The sequence below is a fragment of the Halichoeres trimaculatus genome, unplaced genomic scaffold, assembly GCF_033239565.1.
Source record: "Halichoeres trimaculatus isolate MK-OKI-2021-1 unplaced genomic scaffold, fHalTri1.1 fHalTri1_scaffold_15, whole genome shotgun sequence".
Classification (NCBI taxonomy): domain Eukaryota; kingdom Metazoa; phylum Chordata; class Actinopteri; order Labriformes; family Labridae; genus Halichoeres; species Halichoeres trimaculatus.
This window is the reverse complement of record NW_027437193.1, coordinates 24960547-24982641: the sequence shown is the minus strand read 5'-3', so window position 1 is coordinate 24982641 and position 22095 is coordinate 24960547. Positions and strand designations below refer to the sequence as shown.

Below are 22095 nucleotides of genomic sequence, written 5' to 3'. Positions count from 1 at the left end.
CTCATTAGGGATGGGTACCGTTCACATTTGAAATGATTCGCTATGGATGCCCGGTACCTCACAATTGGTATCGGTACTTAAGGGTACCATATTTCTATACTTTTGTATGTGTTATGTGGTAATAAATAATTATTTTGACAATAATAAAATCTTTTCAATTCAACATATTTATTCTTTGATACAGAACCTTGATTTTCCAGCATGGAAAATCGCCTACTCTTCCACTCCAATTCCAATTTGATCGGTACCTATAAAAGTACTTAATTTGGTACCCATCCTTGGTTTTAAAAATTCTTCCATCCAAAATCCAGGGATAAGTATGTCTCGAGGCATTTCAAGCCCATATTTGGCAGTGTTTTTCAGACGTAAAACCCGTGCCAGCCAACCAGAATGAGCCCCCGTCATTCAGCTGACGTTTGAGAACCAAGCTGTTTGTTTCCTGGCGTCTACATGAAACCATGAAACCAGGGTTTTCCAAAATCTTCACTTTGGCTGGAGTTTTCAGAAAACATCATTTTAGTGACATAAAATTGCAGTTTTGTGTAGTGTTAATGTAGTGTGGTCTACAGGCTTAAATGTATAAAAATAAACACACTTTCCCAGGTACCAGGCTTTGTGTGGACATTACCTTAGATGAAGTGCAAGCTGAGCTGCCATAAACTTTTTCTTTCTTGGCGTTCAGGTTGCTTTTGGATTAAGATTCCTTCAGTGTTTCCCTTTAAGACGAATTTGAAAATCTGCATCAGTCTCTTCTTTTTTAAAAACCTCTACACTTGACTGACAAGAGTTTTACATAAAACCAGTGTCATGTAAACAACATCAGCTGAGACTGAATGTTGGTGAGGGGGCTGCTAGCTGAGCTGTTAATGCTACTTTTTGTTACATATCATGCTGATCCGTGATGTAATACTTGCATATAAAATAATAAAGTTGAAAACAAGACCTTACACCCCCTGAATTTTCAAAAAATTAGATATTGTATTTTTTCTGATATCCTAGAACGAGATTTGATGCCTCTGAAAACAGGTCATTGACATTTGGCTCTGAGATTTTGACCTTCGTGATGACAAGAGGATCCTTTCTTTTTATTGGAGTAATCTGATAAAGCAGCTCCTCCTCTGTGATGTCAGTTAGTCACACAACCGCCACCGAGGGATACACCCACCAAGAGCCGAGTATAAACGTATAAACTATACATGTTACAGTACCGGTTTGACTCACCACACTGAAGCGTCCTGAGATGACCTGTGTCGAGGTGGATTTTCTTCCTCCTGAGCTGCAGAAACATCCAGGTCTGACTCGGGGTCCAATACAAAAGGACGTATCCTACACTCTGACATTTTATTAGTGCTATCAATGCCTTACGGTGAAGTTTTGGCAAACAGCAAACTCGCTCGGTCTGCCCCATTCAATGTGGCGATTTTGTAAATACTGCCATGCTGCAAAAACCGCCCCCTGGCTCTACCCCCTCCGCCCCTCTGATAGAACTGACCAATCAGAGCACAAAGGGCTGTGACGTTGCGAGGTTACTGGAGGTCATTCTGGAAACGGAGCGTTTCAGCGAGATATTCAGAATGGCCTAAAATAAGGATATTGAGAACGCTATTGTGGAGCAATGAAGGAACTAAATGACTTGTACTGAGGGCAGAAATGCTTTACAGGCATCCTAGTCTGGCATAGTGAAAAGGAGAAACAAGCATGATATGTCCCCTTTAATGGTTTCCTATCTTTGGACGATAACAGAAAGGCTCATTCAGTGCCTTGTTGGTGATCTTTGTCTTTGTATTGAACTTTTAGTTAATTTTCAGGAGAAATGTAAGTTTCTCCTCAGCTGTGGAAATCAGGCGTGTTCCACCATTTGTGCTGTTTTGTGGAGTATTTGACCAGTTTCCAAAGTTTATCAACCTCTTAGTGTACGTTTTATCCTGATCTCCTATCTTGATGGTTTTATGGCCCGGCCTCATGGATAAAAATCACCACAGCCTTCACTGATCTGTGCTGCTTTATGTCCCAGAGTGCAAACTTTAAAGCATTGATGACTGATAAGCTCACGTGCTCCCTGTGTGTAAAACACATCTTTACAGTCCAGCATCTTCACTCAGACATGAATGGACACGGGGGGCACAATGGACAGTCAGTGTTTTGTTTTTAACTTGGGTTAATTTTAGCCTCCGTCCTCTCCCTGGAGAAAGATTAGATCCCATTCTGGGCTGCTCTGACCTCACAGTGTTAAAGCTAAGAGGGATTTGGCTGTCGCTGCTTGGACAGTTTATCCTCCCTGTTGATGTCAATGGCCTGTGTTAGCAGGAGCGTGCAAAATGTGAGAAAACCAGAGACGAGTGGAGTGAATGAACGCGGCTTTGACGGAGCCTCTTCCAGCTGTGGTGTTGACTAACCCGTGTGGATATCGTTGCTTTCTCATCGACGGCAGAACTTCTCCCTCTGTGTTTGGAGTTCATGTAATCAAAGTTTAGCCAGGCAGCAGAACATGCGTGTACTGGTTTGTTCAACTGATCTGATGATGGAGTTGGGTGGCAGCGATGAAGTGATGGTAAGACAGAGAATTTTCTCCTCAGGCTGTTTTATTTAATAATATTTACCCTTAAGTTTAAACCCGTAAACTGAATCGAGCTTGAATGTGAACGACTGTTTGGTTACACTGCTTTCTTTTACAGTGAAATAAATAATGGCTTGAATGAAACATGGCACAGATCTCGTGGTAGTCACAGAGATGTGATGTGCTGTTTTTTCACACTTCATTATGCCTCTTTATTAATAGAATAAGCTAATTCTCTCATAACAAACGCTGGCTTCATTTCAGCTCTGCTTCAGCCTTTTCATTTCATCGGCTTCATAACTTCTGTTATCTGAACTCACGGACACACTTTGATTGATTCGAGGTTATTAACTGTGCTGTGACAACTTCTCCAGCAACATCTGAGCTCACAGATCTTTAATAATTACCATGCGCTGTGCATGACAAACCAGCCAATTTAAGGCCTGTTATAGTTTTGATTGCTGGTAGGCTCAAGTTATATGGTTTGGTAAAGAACTTGCAGCTGTGTAATACATTGAAAAGGTCATGTTTTCCAGCTTTTAATGCAAAATTAGAAGCTGTTTTCAAAGCAAAGAGCATGAAAGCGGTAAACAGATTATTCACAGTCATGCTCGGATAATCAAAGATGTTTCCTTTGATCAACAAGTGTCACCAACACACCACTGAACTGATGCCAAACTTAAAGCTGAGGCCATTCAGGAAGTCTCTTCTAATCCCTCTTTAGCTACGGTGACGGCTTTGCGGATGCAGGTAAATGTTGAGTGACAGCAGCGGTTAAACGCCACGCACACTGGCTGGCTCAAGTTCAAAACACTCCACAGCGCTGGCTTCAGCGTGTGACGGTCAGGGGGCGCTGCAGGAGCCTCTGACCTCTGAAGCTCAGGTTTAGATATTTTTAGTTTCAGTTTAGGTGCAATGTGAAGCACTTTTTCATTACAGCAGATAAAAAACAAGCTAGTCTTTATCCTGGACACAAAAACAATGCACAGGAGCTCATTTGTTCTGTTTTGTGCTCTCACAGTTAATGAAGCTAAACCCTGGCACACCGTCAGTAACAAAGCTGATGATGCAAACAAACAAACAAAAAAACAAAGTGCGTCTAATTCTCCATCTTGGATTCTGTCCTGATAATAATTCCTGAACAAATGCAGCTTGTGCTCTCAGGAGCAGTGAATGCACAGGTAAAGGTGAGAAGCTAGTGTAAGCTCTAGTATCATACACTTGATACCTGTGTGTCCTAACGTGGTTTGAAAGCGTCGCTGCATATCTGCAGATCAGCAAAACAAGTTCATACTTCAGCAGTTACTTCAGAGGAGAGGAACTCACTTCCAGTCCTGCTGATCCACACACTCTGCTGATGCTGGAGTGAATGACATGTTTGAAATGTTTGCAGACATACCACACTGTAGTTGGCCTCTGTTGACATACAGTCTGACACTAATATTTGCTCATTGAGCTTGAAAGCTGGAACATCACTGTGTCTGTGCCTTTGTTTCCTGGGTCACAGCTTGTGTGTTTGTTGTTTACACTAACTTCCTCACCTTCGGTTGAATGGCACACAGTTTGACACTAATCTCTGTTCATTGACATCAACTAACCCGGCTAAACCAAGCAGCAGGTTACGGCACGTAGATAAACAACGTGAGCACCACAATGTTCCAGGATGAAGCTCGCTGCAGACTGTGTTGTCACACATGAATGAAGTCATAGACTCACACACTAAAGCAGTTTGAGTCATAAAGGTGGATATTAGATGTTCTTGTTATGATGTGCAAAATTATATATTTACTGTGTAATGGAGGATTTGAGGAAGAGTTATTTTCCACTTTTTAAAAGTGAGTTTATTTTTCACTCAGTACTTTTTTGGGCCATTTTTTTAAAGCATTTTATCATTTTATTAATGGTGTGGAGTTATGGTGTTCAGCCTGTTGACGTACCCTGTGAGGACTCCTTAAGTGATCTTGAAAAGGTTTCACCTGGAGATACATGCCTGATTGTAATCCACAATCTAGAATGAGATTATCAGTGTCAAAATAGGGTGATTTCTAAATGCTGTTCCTCTGTACCTGTGGTCAGGGTTATCCAGGGCTGAATTAATTTGCGCACGTAGAAGTCTCTATGACAACACCACACCAGCTGACAAAGTTTAGCAGGGAGAAGAGAGATCTATGTTTATCTCTGCTGGGAACGATTTCTGTGATTGATAGGCCTGTCACGATAACAAATTTTGCTAGACGATAATTTTCCAAAATATTATTGCCGATAAATGATATTATTGTCAATATTATTTTTTTTTTTCCATTTTTTCATTGATGTAATTATAATTAATAGGATAATAAAGTGAGTACAGCATATCAAAAGCAAGAAACTTTAATTTCTAAAGAGTATTTAACTGTAGTTAAAAGGTCAGGATCTTTTAAATAAAATAAATAAAACAAAAAATAAAATAAATTTAACAAACAAGAAAGAGAAAAAAATACAATGAAAATGAAATGGACTCTCTTTTAGAAAAAAATACATCTCAATGAAAATAATTAATAATAATCAAAAACAATAAAACATAGACCCTGTCTCTAAAGAAAAAACGAAACTACAAAAAAACAAAAAAACAATAAAAACTATAGCCTAAATAAAAGGGAGTTTATAAAGTTCCTGAATTGTTTGTAACATGTACTTTTTCCCAGTCAATCCGTACTGTCTGTCAAACATTTTAACATTTCTGGCTTTCAACCGTATTGAAGGGCTGCATTTCTTTGGCAATGTATCTGTCTTTGAGCGCCCACCATTTGGCGCTTTTATTTCTATTTACTTTGCAGACCAAAAGCCTCAGTAAGAGCGGATTGTCAAAGAACAAGGCTCCGCTGCACCTCCCCTTCTTCTTCTTCGTCGCCACTATTTTCAAACAGATGCGACATATCAGCTCGTTGGTGTTCATGAGCTCACACTTTGTTCATTCTGATAAAAAACAAAATATTCCCACACTGGGACTGTGGCAGGCGGCTTAAGAAGCGTATCTTTTGTGTCATCACTCATATTAGTGTGTGTTTCCTCCGTACCCCTCAGGACGCTCGCTTCAGCTCTCTCCGTGTGTATGCGCGAGCAGCCCCATCTTCACCCCAAAGATCGCATTTTTGACAGATGCTCACTCCGCTATAAATCCGCTAAATCCTCTATAGAACCTATGCACCCCGATGTTAGGAAAGATAGACTTAGTGAGCCATCTTCTCATTCAGCCTCTTTGGTTGAAAGAGAGGAGGAAAACAAACATGCATGCTTGTGTCAGTTTATCGAGGCTGGCAAACTTACTGAGGACGTTTTTATTTATCGTTCGGTTAATCGATCTATTGATTATCGTGACAGGCCTAGTGATTGATTTCGTAGTGATGATGGACACTGGAGCTGAACTGTCAAAAATAAAAAGGACAGAAGAGAAGAAGAAAGCTAAACAGGAGAATGATAGAACGCGAGCTAAGGGCTAACACAGGGGCTAAACTATTTGTGATAATGTTGATTCCAACCCACAGTCAGCAGTTATTCTGCAGTGGTCTGTTCAAACTTGAGAGTCTATCAATAAAATGAAGAGTGAGGTTACGTTAGCTCTGTTTGGTGAGGTTGGAGTTGGTAGATGAGCACTGAACCAGGATTCACTACTCATGGTAAATGGGGTCTTAATCCTGGAAAAACAATCATGAAATAGTCCTCAGAGTTTTTCAGGTGTTACTGAAGCTCACGTTGCTCCAAAAGCGACTATCAGCTTGTTTGTAGTTTTTGGGGTCTCATCTCCCTCCAGAAAAATACACCATGAATTCTCTAAGGCAGATCAGGTCAGGTGAGTTGGCTGACCAATCAAAGACAGCCATATCATAGAAATACACCCACATCCCATGAGAGTCAGGGTGCTGTTTGAAATGTTGATTAGGACAGACAGTTTGCAAATCACTTCAAGCCTGCAGATTAGAGAGGAAATGTTCAGTGTTGTCATTGGGATCATTGTCTCTGCTCCTGGATGTCACAGGGATATCTCAGGGGTTGTTTGACAAAAAGTCTTAGAATGTTAACTTTAATTTGTCCCACAGGGGGATAAAATTAAGTTTAGAATTCAGTTCAGAAACATGCAAAGAAACTGAATTGTTGGAGTGTTTCATGCACATATGGACTTAAATGCCAGCAACACATTTCAAAACAGTTTAGAAATCTGCTCTCCTGGTTGATCGCTGTGGACCAGGAGATCAGAGATCAGTAGATCTACCACTCAGACTTGACTTCAGTCTTGATAAAACACCAGCTGCTGACATGGTGTCTCAAATCATCACAGACTTCAGGAAAACACTTTGGACTCGTGCTCCAGACTCTCGATCCTCTATACTTTCATCTGAAAAGAAGACTTTGGACTTCTCAACAACAGATCCTCTCACATTGCCTCTGATTTGGGGATGGCTTGATATTAGAGAGATGCACCTATCTGATCCTGGTATCAGGTATCGGCGCCAATCGTCAATCGAATATCCGTGGGAAAGGATCGGCCCAAACTTGACACTAAGGCTAAACTATGATTTAGTCTGCAACGTATAAAATTTCACAGTCAAATAGTCATTTCTGTAAATTCTGAAGTATTTTTTCAACCAAACTTAAAATATTACCAGTCTTATCCCACAGTAGAGCATGCAGGTTATTATTTAACTGGTATCGCATCAGGATCGGTATCGGTCAATACCAAAAGCCCAGGTATCGGTATCAGGACCAGAAAAGCTGGATTGGTGCATCCCTACTTGACAGTTACATTGTGACACTTGAATCTGGCGTTCTTCAGCCTGTCTTTTCAGAAATTACTCTTCTTAGGGGGGTCGATTGTTTTCAATCAGTTGTCTTGTCTGTTGTCTGTCCTATGGATGTGAGTGTGTTAAACCTGACCTAAAGATACATGATCTTTCTGTTTAGAAAGTGATTTACTCAAACTCAACAAAAGATATTTCAGTCACGCTTTTAACCTCTGGAGCAGCGAAGGCCATAAATGTCAAAGTTTAAAGGAAGTTTTAAATACCTCAAGGAAACAATTACCTTTTTTAAAGTTATGACTTTTTGTCTTACACCTGTTTGGTATTGACAGTGAGCAGATGAAGCTGCTGAGAAGCCCACAGATTTTTACAGATCACATCGTAAAGACCCTGAAACCTGCCTGAAAAAGTCTTTTAGCTTGTTTTTGCTGTAAAATCGAAATAAAGGCATCTCTTTTTTTTCCAATATTTTTATTAGGAGGCAATACCGAACAGAAAAAATAGAGACAAATGATAGAGCACAAGATTGAATGAATAGATTGAAATAAAGGCATCTCTCAAAGCAGTGTCTCAAGCTGTTGGTAAACACAGGTGTTTCAGTGCTTTTGTCACAGCTGCGAGCGTTGTCTGTTTACTGACTGAATTACTAACCTCCTTGTGTCCTCTCCTCCTCTTCTCTGCTTTCCTATTTTCCTCCTCTGCTGTCCTCCTCTAAATCACCTTCTCTCATCTGCTCTCTTCATCCTTGTCTGCTGATGTCCACCAGGGGGATGCCAGGGGCCAGATGGTGGCGGAGCGGCTGGGTCTGGGACACAACCTGGACCTGTCAGACACTATGGTCCAACAGAAGCTGGACGAGATCAAGGAGCAGATCCGCCGCGAGATCCGCAAAGAGCTGAAGATCAAAGAAGGAGCCGAGAACTTACGAAAGGTTGGACCAGTCCTTTTCACATTTCGTAGTTAGTGTTTCCTTTCTATTAGGTTGAATTACTGAACGAGACAGACTTTGTGAAATATAGCTAAAACTGAAGAGACTGATGTAAAAACTCATTGAAAAGCTCCCTCCTATGTCCCCATCATGTACAGGCAAATTCTTTCTTGGTGCTTTCTTTTTTTGTGGTAAATACTGAAAACTTTAAACTTCTTCACAGTCAGTTTTTGGATTTACAGGCCAGTCAGACAAAGCCCCTTCATGAGCCATACTCCTCATGGTTTCAAGTCATCACTATCAGTTATCAAGTTTTCTAATGTCGCAACATTTCCCCTCTTAGGTCACCACAGACAAGAAGAGCCTGGCGTATGTCGACAACATGCTGAAAAAGTCGAACAAGAAGGTGGAGGAGCTTCATCAGGAGCTGCAAGAGCTCAACGCTCACATCGTGGTCAAAGACCCTGAAGAACTGCTAGGTAACGGACACAGCATGGCCAGAGTTATTTACATGTTCTAAATTCAACACTCAGCCGCTCTGGTATGACTGAACAAGATGATATTTATGTTGAGGGAACAAATGCAGGTTTGGAAATTACAGCATGAAACAGGAGTAAATATATAAAAAATATTCATTTGTTATTATATTTATTTATTTAGTCCCATTTTTCCCAGAAGTCATCACTTTCTCCTTTTGAAGCTGTAGATTAAAGGTAATTTTCCCAGCACTGGGAGTAGAGTTGAGATGTTTGGAAGGAGTCTAATGGTGGGAGGTGAGGTGACTCTGAGGACAGCATGTCTGTAGTCCATCTGTTCATCCATCTGTCCACTCTCCACCTTTCTCTTTTTTCAGACATGATCATTTAATTCCCTCAAACTTGGCACAAAGGTCAAATTAGACTTGATAATGGGCTGAGTAAAATCTTTGTGAAAGACTGAGTTCACTGTCGCCTCATGTTTGAGTTATTCTCATGTATGAAATATCTCAGAAACAACAGAAGCAATGCTTTTAGAATAGAATGGAAAAGAAAATACTTTTTTTTTATCCCCAAGGGGAAATTCAGAGTGAGTCACGGCAGCAATCAAGAAAACAAAAGTAAGAAAGTGTATAGAAAGTGCAAAAAGTTCCATAAGACAATAGACGATGACAGCTTGTCCATCATTGTCCAGTTCAGCCAGCCTCCACCTCCACAGGGTCCAGGACTGAGCTTCTTCAGCAGTCTGTTCAGTCTCTGTCTCCTGGATCCTGTCTGCTCACAGCAGCTGAAGCTCTTCCAATGTGGCGTTGTCCAGTGTTAGCTCTGTTAGCCATGTCAGAGAATAGCATGATGCTACTCTGCCTTCTGGTATTCCCTCTGTTGCTGGTTAGCACAGCTAGCTCGTCCATCTTACTGGAGATAGATCTTGGGCTCCCAATAACGATGGATGGAAGGACAGGTCTATGTCGTCACTTCTTAGCTCACACCTGAGAACCAGCACATCATCCTCACCTCCTTCTTCTCACCTTGTGGGGAAACATTAGGCACTGCACCAGTTAGCATTTACATGCTACAGGCTGCAAACAGCTGAGTTCACGTGTAAACAATGCAGCCATGGTTACATGTAGGATCTCCAGACAAACACAGGGGAAAAAATAGCAAAATATCACAGAAGACAATGAACCATACAAAGTAATGATCAACAATAAATACAAAAATAACAAAAAAGAGACAAAAAGAATTACTAGAAACGAACAAATCCTATATCCTTTCCCTCATGGTTAAATTATGCTGCTTTTGCATTCAGGGTGATGTAGTCTTAAATATTTTTCAAAGAACTAATATTTTAATAATAATATCTCGATCCAAATTTACACTTCAGCAAATGTATAGATAGATGCAAACTGCAAGGGTACCAATGCCAGTAATTTTCAACTTTATTCATAATTAGAAGAAAAAAGACAGGCAGCTGTGTTTTTACAGGAATAGTGATATATGGTTATGAAAATTATGCAGATATTTATCTTTATATATATTTTTAATTAATATATGAAATGATATGATCAACTCTATTTCTGTGACTTTTCGGGTTGATGGTGTCCCAAGTTATGGCTTCTTGACATTCAGTCTGAGCAGAGAGTATAATTTTTATTCTGCCTCAGCAATTTTTGATGAAACCACCTTTTCTTGCCCTCTGTTCTCACTCAGAAACTCCAGGTCCTACAAATCCTCAGCCCTGCTGGGTAAATACTTTTGGTGACATTGTGTCGCAGCAGCAGCAGCACCTATGAGCACACAAGCACACAGCGCTCATTGAGTGTTTGGAGGTGACTCACCCTCCAGAGGCTGACATTGTTGCATTCCACATTCCACCGACGGCTACAATGAGCCGCCGATTGTTCCTCTCCGAGGCTGTTGAAAGCCTGCTCCTGTGCGTTTGTCCACAACAATGGAGCTCAGAGAGAGTTTACCACAACAGCGGTGTGCGTTCAGCTTGTGTCACTGTATTTGTCTCATAAATGTGGTATTTGGTGGTGGCAGCGAGTGAATTCAGGAAGAGAAGGAATGGTGTTTGTCTCTGTGTGTTAGCATCACATCCCCCCGGTTTGGTTGACATGAGGAAGTAAGGGAGGATGGATCTGTGTGTGTGTGTGTGTGTGTGTGTGTGTGTGTGTGTGTGTGTGTGTGTGTGTGTGTGTGTGTGTGTGTGTGTGTGTGTGTGTGTGTGTGTGTGTGAGTGTGTGTGCGCGCGCAGGAGAAGGAAAGGGAGGCTGTCTTGGTAAATGCTTATCCTAAGTGGGAACAAATTTAGCCTGACTCTGACTCTTTATCTGATGAACGAGGGCTTTCTTTTTTAAAGTGATGCGTCGCCAGCAGAATGTCGCTGCCTGTCACAAAATGATGTTGAGGAACTGAGGGCAGGTCAGCCTGCTGGTCATAGGACACACTCGTTCGGACACTGGAGACAACAACTGACTCCTGAGTGTTCCTTAAGTTGAGTCTGGGTCTGTTTTTCCTCCACCACTCAGACTGAGTCTCTCTCAGGCGGCGTCTGGGAGCATCAGCTCTTATGCCAGGTCAGCAGCTAGTCCCTCGGTCACATATGATCTCATTTACAAAGAGACTTGCCCCAAGACTACAAGTCTGGCGTGTTCTCCAGCCAGCAGCCATCACATCATATCCAAACCCTCCATGCTCCTCTGAGGTCCAGCTCTCCTGATCGTGATGTAATTATTTGGAGAGGACTGTTAGCACATTCCTTTTTTGCCTTCTCATCAGATAAACACACGGTTAATCTGAGGGAGGGTTCCCCTTGTCAGCCGTCCAGCTGTGACATCAGCCCTGTAGCTATTCAGTAGCTTGGTATCTGGTCCTGTGGCCGAGCAGGGGCTGAACCACGCTGGGAGGGACGGGGGTGCTGGAATTCTTGGCTCGACGCAACCTTGACCAAATATCTCCCTCCTACTCTGAGAGGAAACCCTTCAGACTGGATCTTATGTGATCTTTGTGTAACCACTGTGACGCCACGGTATGAGCGCTGCAGTCAGTTTTGCCCCGAGCCTTGTTAAATTCACACCTTGTTCCTCTGCTTCTTTTTTTACCTGAACCTGCTCACTCTGATATGTAGTGAAGATCTGCCTCTCTACATTGTTTTTTTTTTCTGTGTGTTGTTAAAGAAAGAGTTGCTCCAGGAAGCATCATCCTCCCCTCCTCATCGGAGACCTCAGCCGCTGAGCTCTCGGCTTATTAAAAGTCATTAAATGAATCATTTTCAACGCTCTCTTCAAAAATTGTGTGCTTCCTTTGTGCTCATGTCCCGCAGGTGTCCAAAGAATTATCTAGATGCTGAGTGGATGAATCAGAGGCCCACCTGCTGTTGTGTGTGTTTGGTGGCGTCTTCAAAAATAACTGATTTCCCGTCACTGTAATCTCTGCTGATGTCAGTCAGGCCTCTTGAGCTCGACTAAAGACAAGATCTCTTTTTTAGGTATTTGTTAAGTCATGTGGCTTACTTTTCCGGTTTGAATATTTAAGAAAGAGAAATTAGCTTTAAGTCTTAAAGTTGTTTTCACAGGTTATTGTTTTATCAGTTCCTTTTGATAAAGTCCTCTTCTTGCTTTCTGGGTGTGTTGCGTCTCTTTATGGGACTCTTCACGAAGGACTCCCCTGTATGACACAGAAACTTAACTTGCAAGTCAAGTCAGGAGAAGTTAAGCAGGTTTTTTTGCCCACCTCTAGTGTGAGTGTGTGTGTGTGAGAGAGAGAAAATGTGTCATGCTCTGCTGCTGTGATCACTGTGGGGAGGGGTTTTCTCTCTCTGAACTTTTCTTGTCCAGACAGGACAAAAAAAAACCCTCACACAAGAAAACAATGAGCTCATCGCACAGATTTGTGGTCAAGGGGTAGAGGGCATTTGTTTTCACGTTTTGTGTGTGTGATGTAGTAGAAACTGAAACGGCCTGAGTGCTTTTGTTGTTGTTGTCCTGGCTTCTTACACCTGATTTGCATCAATAGTTGTGTCACCATAGTAGCTGTCTTACTCTTTATCGTTATTACTCAGTAGGGATGGGTGACTTTTATTTTGTATTTTACGGTACAGACGCCCGGTACCTGGCAATCTGCATCAGTACTCGAAGGTACCAAATTTTGGTACTTTTTTGTGTTTATGTGGTAAAAAAATATTGGTTTGTTTAAAAATAAAATATATATTTTTTCAATTCAACAGTTATTCTTCAATATATAACTTTGCAATGCTGTGTTCTTGTCCAGCATGGAAAATCGCTTATTCTTCCTCTTTCTCACAGTCACAAGGATGTGTTTAGGTACCTTAACATGATACCTTTTGATCTCACGTGAATCGGTACCCGGTACTTTTGACAGAATTTGGTCAGTATCTACAAAAGTAGGGGTGGGCGAGTACTGGTACCAGGTATCGGGCCGATACCAGCCTTTTTTCAAGGTATCAGTACTCGTGAAAGCTGCCGATACCAGCAGCCAATACTCAAAAAAAATCTTACGTCAAGTTAAGTCCTCCACGCCAGTTGTTGCTGAATGAACCAGGGAGAGTTAACAGTTATACTGTTTTACTTTAAAAAAATACTTAAACTCTGACAGTTGTTCGTTTTATTGTGCACTTTAAACATTATCTTTTAATGTTTGAACAAAAAAAATAACTCAGAGAGAGCTGTTTGTTTTTTATTTTGGACTTAATGGCAAAGTGACTGTGCTGCCTTTGATCAAAATGATCTGTCACTGTTAATTGAAATTTTATGCATCAAAAGTACTAGCAGTATCGGTAGTCGGTATCGGTGAGTATTCAAGAAGGAGTACTTGTACTGGTATCAGTCTGCGTAAAAAGTGGTTTTGACCATCCCTATTTCAAAGTAACTAATTCAGTACCCACACCTATTTCTCAGTTAATTGTAGTTTCATACTGTAAACATCACTGCAGGCTTTGCTCAAAGAAGATTTGAGAGTCAAAGAGAAACAGAAAATTAACTTGAACAGCAGTGCTATCAAAGCATTACAACAAATGTAATCAAAGACGTACTTCTCATTTGTCTCAACTTTGATGTTCTTCAATCACGTTTTCATTTTTCTCTGAGTAACGAAGCCTGCACCTTGTCCCAAAAGAAGCCTCCTTTTGACACCATTCATCTCTCTAAAGTTCTGCCTCCTGTAAGATGTGAGCGCTGTTGACAGACTCTTGTTTTAACAGAACTGAACAGCAGCTCCCTCTGGATTCATTCGGCCACTTCTGAAGCTGCTACCTGACAGGCTGTTGTAAACACTGATAGGTCATTTCACTGGACTGCAGGACTGTTTATCTCACTTCAAAAGTGGCTGGCAGCCAAAAATAGCACTTGCATGCTGAGTGACTGTTTACAGTCAGCGTGTATTTGTGACAGTCTCTGCTAACACATGCAGACTCGTATGTCTGCGCTTGTTTTCAAAGGGTAAGAATAAGTCATCCTAAGTTGTGTCTATTTTTCTCCCCTCAGATTGCCCTTTGACCCCAGACACCCCCAACAGTGAGACGAGAATGTGCACGAGCAGCAGCCGCCTCGCCGCGCTGAAAAGACAGAACGACATCGAGCTCAAAGTCAAACAGGGAGCAGAGAACATGATTCTGATGTACTCCAACGGACCCTCCAAGGTAGGAGTCTTAAAGAGGGGGGTGAGGAGAGGGGAGGGGTCACATGACTCACAGGTTCAGGGGGTTTATGTTTGACTGTGAAGTGTATTTACAGAAAAGTTTAAAAGGTGGAAACAGTGGTAACTTTCTTTTTTGAGGAAATAAAGATTAACAGTACAAGTCCGATTCACACTGTTGTCATAGAAGAAGTCATCTGTTAACAGAGATTATGAACTAACTTCCTGGTTCAGCGATGGATTACTGCACTGGTTCACATCCCGAGCCACTGGCCGAACATTTATCAATAATAAGAGCTCACTTTCCATTTTATCTCATTCTTGTCTGGAAAACTTTCTACAAAGTCCTCTAGCAACTCTTTATCATTTACGATGAGAAGAGTTGTCTTCTGCATTGTCAGGTGTCTTTACAGACCACCAGTTTGGAAGCCAAATCTTTAGTTCATACGAATATTAAGTGCAAAATTAGAGTTTCTTGTCTTATAAAGTTGAGCTGTTTGCTCTTTTTTAACTCAGACCCAAAGAAATCTATTTTTTTTTTAGGTATTGCATGCATGAAATTCCAAAGAGCAAACATTTTGATGATGAAACAACTTAAAACTAGAAAAGCAGTCAGAGAGCGCAGACCTCCACCAAGCATATTGTTATATACACAAACACTTCAGTCCTACTTTAATGTTATACTCCCTTTCAGCAGACTGTCTGCTACAATTTGGTGTTAGTTGCAGGTTTGTACGATAATTTGTTACCTGACAGTGTTGAAAATTATGATGACCCAGTTCATATTTCATATTCTGGATCTTAGTATCCAGAATATTGTCAGGATCTGGATCGTACTTTTACATCTGTCAGAAATTATGGTGACCTTGTCTTGTACTGTTTTGTAAAGCAATCTGACCATTTATGGTGGAGTTATATACACATATGGTGAAAACAGCCCTATCTCACATTGATAAAGAATCCTTTAAACAGTCCTGGATCCAGACGGTGATCCAGACCACCTCCAAAATTTAGTCACTTCTGCCTTATCCCATTTTAAACATTTCCTGAAATTTTCATGTAGAGACCTTCTTTAGTTGTTGTTCACAGATATACAAACTCTCCCAAAAACATGACCTTCTTTGCAGTGGTAATAAAACTGTAATACATTACCTATTCTGCAGACCCCAGCATCAGTTAACACATATTAATCATGAAATTATCTCCACATCTCAGTCTCACTAAACAATTATTTTGACTGTGCTTTTAAAGAAAACCCTTAAAGTAGGCATAAAAAGTTTGTTGTCTGAAAGATCCTTGCCCTGCTGGAACCAGATGAAGAAATATTGTTGTGTCTTGATTTAATGCATGCAGTCTTCTTAATGAACCAATGCTCTGGGTTGATTTACTTAAGGCTCTGTAGTCAGAGTTTACATATTTAAAAAATCTGCTCCAAATGTGTTGTTATATCTCAGAGGTGACTCCTGTTTCCTCGTCTACTAAAAACCTTTCTGCCTTTGACTACGGCTGCTTGACTTTGTCAAAAATTATGACTGCAATTATTTTGATTGATGTCGTGATCGTGATTATTTAACACCTAACACTTCTATTTTATCACAGGCTGTAGATCCAGCCGTTCATTCAGCCTCTTCAGGCCTTCATATTTATCACACTGAGACTTCAGCTTTTATGTTATTATGATAACCACCCATGTCTGTTTAGCCCTGCTGTCTTTTGATCGTTAATGACCATCAACACCTCTATTGTTGTGCTTCTTCTGTACCCCAGCTTTGCAAACACACACACACACACACACACCTGACTCCTGCTCTTCTCCTTTGCTCTCCTTTCTCCACCTGTGGCTACAATAGTTTGTACTGCTGAAGCAAGGCTGTCCTTGTTTATCACTTTTTTGGCTCCACAGCTTCTTCACACCCCTGAAACTTTATTGATGTGAGCTGTAAGATCGGGTAGAGCACACTCTCTGATGCGTGGTGAGAAAAGGACGCTAGGGGCGCTAACATGGCTACAGTAATCATTTTATCCTTATCTTGTTTTCAGGATGCTAAAACCATCCATCATACACTGAAAACTCTGTTTTTAAGGATTGCTGGGCTCACATAGCACGTAGCAGTGTCGCTACGTGTTTTTCTAGTGACAAAGAAAGTTTTCACAAAAGCTAACTTTCCTCACTAAGTTTCAGTCGGTAAACTTCTCCCTGGTTTGAAAGCTGTCCTCAGTCTGCAGCGGGTGGAGCGATGCATGCTGGCTCTGCTTTTATAGTTTCAGTGTAGAGGAGGAGGAAACATGAGAAGGCGCTGACACATACTGTGTGTCATGTGTACTGTTTGTTCACAGAGCTCTGCTGGTCCATGTGGCTCCTCTAATGCTCAGAGAGAAACACTGTAATTTACTCTGTGTGTGTGTGTGTGTGTGTGTGTGTGTGTGTGTGTGTGTGTGTGTGTGTGTGTGTGTGTGTGTGTGTGTGTGTGTGTGTGTGTGTTTGAGTCCCTGGGACTAATAACAGCTGGAGCGCTGAGCTGGTCAGGCTGTTGTGTCAGAGGTAATTGAAGCCACTTTGTAGTAGACGTTTCAGTCTGGTGTAGAGTTTCAGGCAGTGTCATATCTCCTCCAGTGATAAACTTTTATAGTGAGTGTGTACGTCTGTGTGTGTGTGTGTGTGTGTGTGTGTGTGTGTGTGTGTGTGTGTGTGTGTGTGTGTGTGTGTGTGTGTGTGTGTGTGTGTGTGTGTGTGTGTGTGTGTGTGTGTGTGTAAGGATATGTAAAGCCTAACTTGAACCAAATATCACCTGCTGAAGTTATGGAAGTTACACTCTTAGCTTCACGCTCTGCTGTCTCTCTGATAACAGATGTGATGAATGTTCATCTATATGGAGCAGCTGGTTAGCTTAGCTTAGCTTAGCTTAGAGACAGAAATAAACAGTTTGCTCGGCTCTGTTGGAAAACAAAATCTGTCACAATTACTCACAATCCAATCACTTTCACACTTTGTTTTTTGTGCAGATAAGAAAGACGTTAGAGGTTTAAAAACAACAAGCTGTGGTTTGGAAAGTGTAAAAGCAGGAGTTGAGGATTGATTTGTGGATTTTCAGATGAATAATTCACTTTAAAAGTGTTTCAACATTTCACCTGTATGCCTTTGCTAGGGCTGTGACGATATGTCATTCTTGCGATTCTATCCTATTACGATTTTTGGGGTGCTGATTAAATTTAAATTGTGATTCTCCTATATTTATGATTTTTAAAATATTTTCATTTGCTTTTTTATCACCAGACCATGTGAAAAAGTTACATGATGATGGCAGTGCCTACACGCTATATCAGGAGTCGTATTTTCCCATATAATACACATCACATCAGTCAGATCAAAAAGTTTCACCCTCTACTGGAGAAAAGTGGTAACTTTTTTCCAATCCATTCATTCAGCCTGTATTTAATCCCAAAAACATTACTGAGGGTGTTCCCTCATTTTAAATGATGTAGAGAGTACAGAGAACAACAACAGAACAACACGGTTAAGAACAGTTAAGTTCAAGAGCAGTGTAATTCATTATCATTGTTCTAAACTGACTAAAAGAAACAAGTTCTTGCAGTTTTGATGTTTGTTGTAAGATTTTCCAGGTGAAAGCAGCAGAAAAGCTGAAAGTAGTTCTTCCAAATCAAGTGTTCACCTGTGAAACTTAAAGCATCGGCAGGTCACTGGATCTTGTTGGATATTGATTATAACATTGATTTAACAGAGATGTTATGTATGATGGCATTTTACCAAGTAAGGCTTTATAAACCAGTAAGAACCAGTGCCTGTCATGTCTTACATTCAGGGCAGGGGCGATTGCTTTAAGACTGCAAGGGAAGCTCAGCTTCGTCTTCTGACTTCAGCGGGGAAGCGTAGAGTGGGTTGCTCCACTGTGGAAACTGGACGGTCATTGGATAAACGCTGGGCTTTGTCCCGCCCATCGGACGCTCAGCGTCTCTGGGGGTCTATGAGACAGTGGGCTGGCCCGGACGCTGGGCTTCTGCATGATGATTGGATGATCTGTCTGAGGCCGAATCCCTTTTTGATTGACAGTAAAATGAGCCAGTCTGCGATCTTGAAGAAAAACCCTCCACCAGAGCATTTTCTGTAGAGAGAAGCTTCTCCTGTTTAAAGCAGCTCAAGTCTTACACCCGCAACACAATGGGCCAAGGCCGTTCAAGCAGTCTAGCTCAAAACACCTGGTTGGTACGACAGGGTCACAGATCATTTTCTTGAAAAGGAACGGAGGGTAGAATTTAAGTTTAATTCAATAAACAAATTTATGATGTTGGCCAGAAAAAAATGAGCTTCCCCTCCTTGACTGACCAGCAGCTGCCACTGATTCAGGGGTTCCCAGCCCACTTTTTCATATAAAGTGTAATGGTGGGTGGAGTAACCTTCCCCAGTGATGAATCTGAGGGCTGAGTGATCAATGGAGGCCAGCGGTGTAAGAGCAGAGGCATTTCTTTAAAAAACATCACCATAATCTAAAACAGATAAAAAAACAGCTTCAATAACACACTTTCTACTTCGCAGTGGGAAGTTAGTTTTGTTCCTGAAGAAAAAAACAATTTTTTTATCTTAGTTTGCGGGTCAGGAAACCAATATGAAATTTGAAGGTGAGTTTTTAATCTAACCAAATACCAAGGTATTTATACTCAGATACTCTGTCAATGCTGTGTCCTGAGAGGGCGATGATGTGAAAACTACTGTCAGTGATGTCTGCGCCTCTGAAGGAGAATAACACTGTTTAGTTTTACTTGGATTGAGAACCAGTCTTTAGTCAGACAGAGCATGTTGTAATTGATCGAAAATTTTGCTGAAAGGTTTGAACGGCTGATTGGGCAAAACAGTATAGAATTGTATCGTCAGCATAAAGGTGGGAGTTACAATGTGTAATGGATGATGTGATGTTGTTTATATAGATAGCAAATAAGAGAGGACCAAGTTTTGAACCTTGTAGTACTCCAGTTTATTAACAAAGACTGAAATTAAGAATTTGAATTAAAATGTGATTTTTTGATACATCCCAGGATTGATGCCATGCATGCACTTAAAATAGAAACTATAATATACAAAAAATAAAAAAGTATTCCCAGTCTTTGAATTGATTTTTCCAATTTTAAATCAGAAAGGTAGAAAAACATCCTCCACGTCCTTCAAATCCACCCAACCACACTCAAGTTTGAAGTCAGCTTCAGCCGATCACTGCAGTACAACAAACGAACGAGATCCTGGAGGGGGTCGTTGTGTTGTGTAAGTGACCGCTGCCTGTCAGACAGACAGACAGACAGACAAACAGAGGCACCTTCCAGTTGGAAATAATCCTGTTCTGATGTCAGAGAGGAAATGCCTGTTGGACAGAGGCCTTTTCCTGAACGCTGCAACAACCAGGATTTAAACTTCAGAGGAATTCTGGGTGGAGTTTGCTTACTTCACTGGACGTGTGTTAGTGTGTGTGCATGTGTGTGTGTGTGTGTGTGTTTGGGAGTGTAAGAGGGTCAACAATTACGGCACACAATGAGATTCCTCCGTCTCTTTTCCTCATGAATAAGATTTTCCGTGTGGTCACTTGGACTTCAGCTCCTATTAAGGGCATGAGGCAGCATCCTGGCTGTTTGTGATATGACAACACAACACGATAAGTGACGAAAGACGGCATTACAGTAGTTTAACATCCTGCAGGCTTCAATGACCCAGAAGAAGAAACATTAATATTTCTGAGTTAATGTTTCAAAGTGTATGTTTAAGTGCATCAAGCTGTTTTATCACCTGATTGGTTGTTTTTTTTTTTTTTGTTCATAGGATCGCAAGTTGTTAGCCACGGCTCAGCAGATGCTCCAGGACAGCAAGACGAAGATCGAGTTCATCAGGATGCAGATCCTCAAAGCCAGCCAGGCCACTGAGCTGAACTTTGAGAGCAATGACGTGATGGGTGAGCCTCACTTTGATTCAGTATCCTCAAAATCAGGGATGTCAAACTCGTGCCATGGAGGGCCAAGAGGCTGCAGGTTTCTTTACAACCAAAAACTCCACCAGCTGATTTCACTGATTACCTCACTTTCAAGCAGAAACCAGGGACTAATCAGTGATATCAGCGGGTGGAGGTTTTGGTCGGAAAGAAAACCTGCAGCCTTTTAGCCCTCCATGGCATGAGTTTGAGACCCCTACTCTGAAACCATCTCACCTGACAGAGAAGTGAAGAACCATGTCCTCTCTCCCTTTCTCCCCCAGACAAGCCCATCATCAGCCCACTGGACCTCCGCGTGGAGGAGCTGTGCCACCACGCGAAGATAGAGTCTGCCGTAGCTGAAGGAGCTAAGAACGTCATGAAACTCCTGGGCTCGGGAAAAGTCACAGAGAAAAGGGCTCATTCAGAGGTAGAGGCTCCTGTGGTGTGCTGTGTAAAACCCTCTATCCCCTGTTCCTTTGACATCAAACTCACCGCTGCGTCTCTTCTCACTGCAGGCCCAGGCTCGTTTCAACGAGTCCAGTCAGAAGCTCGACCTCCTGCGATATTCTCTGGAGCAGCGCCTCAACGAGCTGCCTAAAAACCATCCGCGCAGCATCAGCATCATCGAAGAGCTGTCCCTGTTGTCCTCACCGGCTCTAAGTCCCAGATCCAGCATCATCTCCACGCAGAACCAGTACAGCACCGTAACCAAACCTGCTGCACTCACAGGTAGTTAACTGTGTTTTATCTTATAAAAGAGAGTAAAATAAAAAAAAATCAGTTGATTACAGGAGCTGAGTAAAGTCAGTGAATCTGAATCTGAATCTGCTCTCTTTACGCCCCATCCTTCTTCCCGAGTCTCAATCGAACATGTTAGCATCCTATGAGGAGTCCCTTCCTCTGATTTCCTCACGGTCTCCTTTTACTTGGTATGTTTATGCTTGAATAGGAAGAAAAGTTGCCCTCACCATGCCCTGTTATGGTTCACCTGCTGTTGTTTTTATCAAAAGGTCGACAAACTTTCTGCATTAGCTTCTCAAGGATAAACAAGAGTTTGAGATTCTTGTGGTATCAGTTTCTCCACACGGCTGTGGAGTGTGATGTGTTTTTATTATTTGGGTGAGGAAAATGTAATTCTTCTCACTAATTCCCTCCACTGCCTGCATCTTAATTCTTGTTTTGCTTTTTGGATGATGTACTTTGACCTGGAGCAGAATTAAGATTCTTTTTATCCCCAAAAATCCCAAAAATTTCAAATTAAAGCCTTTAATGACTTTTCTTTACACCGTATTTTCAGCACCATAGGGCGCACTGTATTATAGGGCACCTTTCAAGACATACTGTAAAAGAAACAGCGAAAGCTAAACAGTGAGCTTCATCAAATTTAGTAAATGACGTGTTCACTGTTGTGCCACAAAACTTTCAAAATTTTTGTCCTCGGTATTAAACAGCTGAGCTATTTCAGTGTCCAACATTCAGGGTTCCTGCTCATCATTGTCTGAGTCAGACTCGCTGGTTTTGGTTTAACATTGATGCCGGCTTTCGTGAAAGCTCTGACAACAGAGGCAGCCGTTACTGTAGCCCATGCATCCACAATCCACCAGCATACGGTAGTGTAACTTGCCTGCCGCTGCCTCCCAGTCTTTGTGAAGGAGTGTTCGCTGTCTGTCATCCAATGCTCCACAGTACACACACAGGGCGTATAAAAGGGTGCACAGTTGATTTTTTGGAAAAT

General features: G+C 41.6%; 1 protein-coding gene across 1 annotated transcript in view; it reads left to right on the top strand.

The window, feature by feature from the left end:
• Positions 1-22095, top strand: part of pkn2a (protein kinase N2a) — a 39041-nt gene that overhangs the window by 7729 nt on the left and 9217 nt on the right. Inside the window, exons 2-7 of the mRNA XM_074687743.1 lie at positions 8099-8263; positions 8604-8739; positions 14241-14395; positions 20213-20342; positions 20642-20787; positions 20876-21089. Of these exons, the coding sequence (XP_074543844.1) occupies positions 8099-8263; positions 8604-8739; positions 14241-14395; positions 20213-20342; positions 20642-20787; positions 20876-21089 (946 nt within the window). The remainder of the gene's footprint in view (positions 1-8098; positions 8264-8603; positions 8740-14240; positions 14396-20212; positions 20343-20641; positions 20788-20875; positions 21090-22095) is intronic.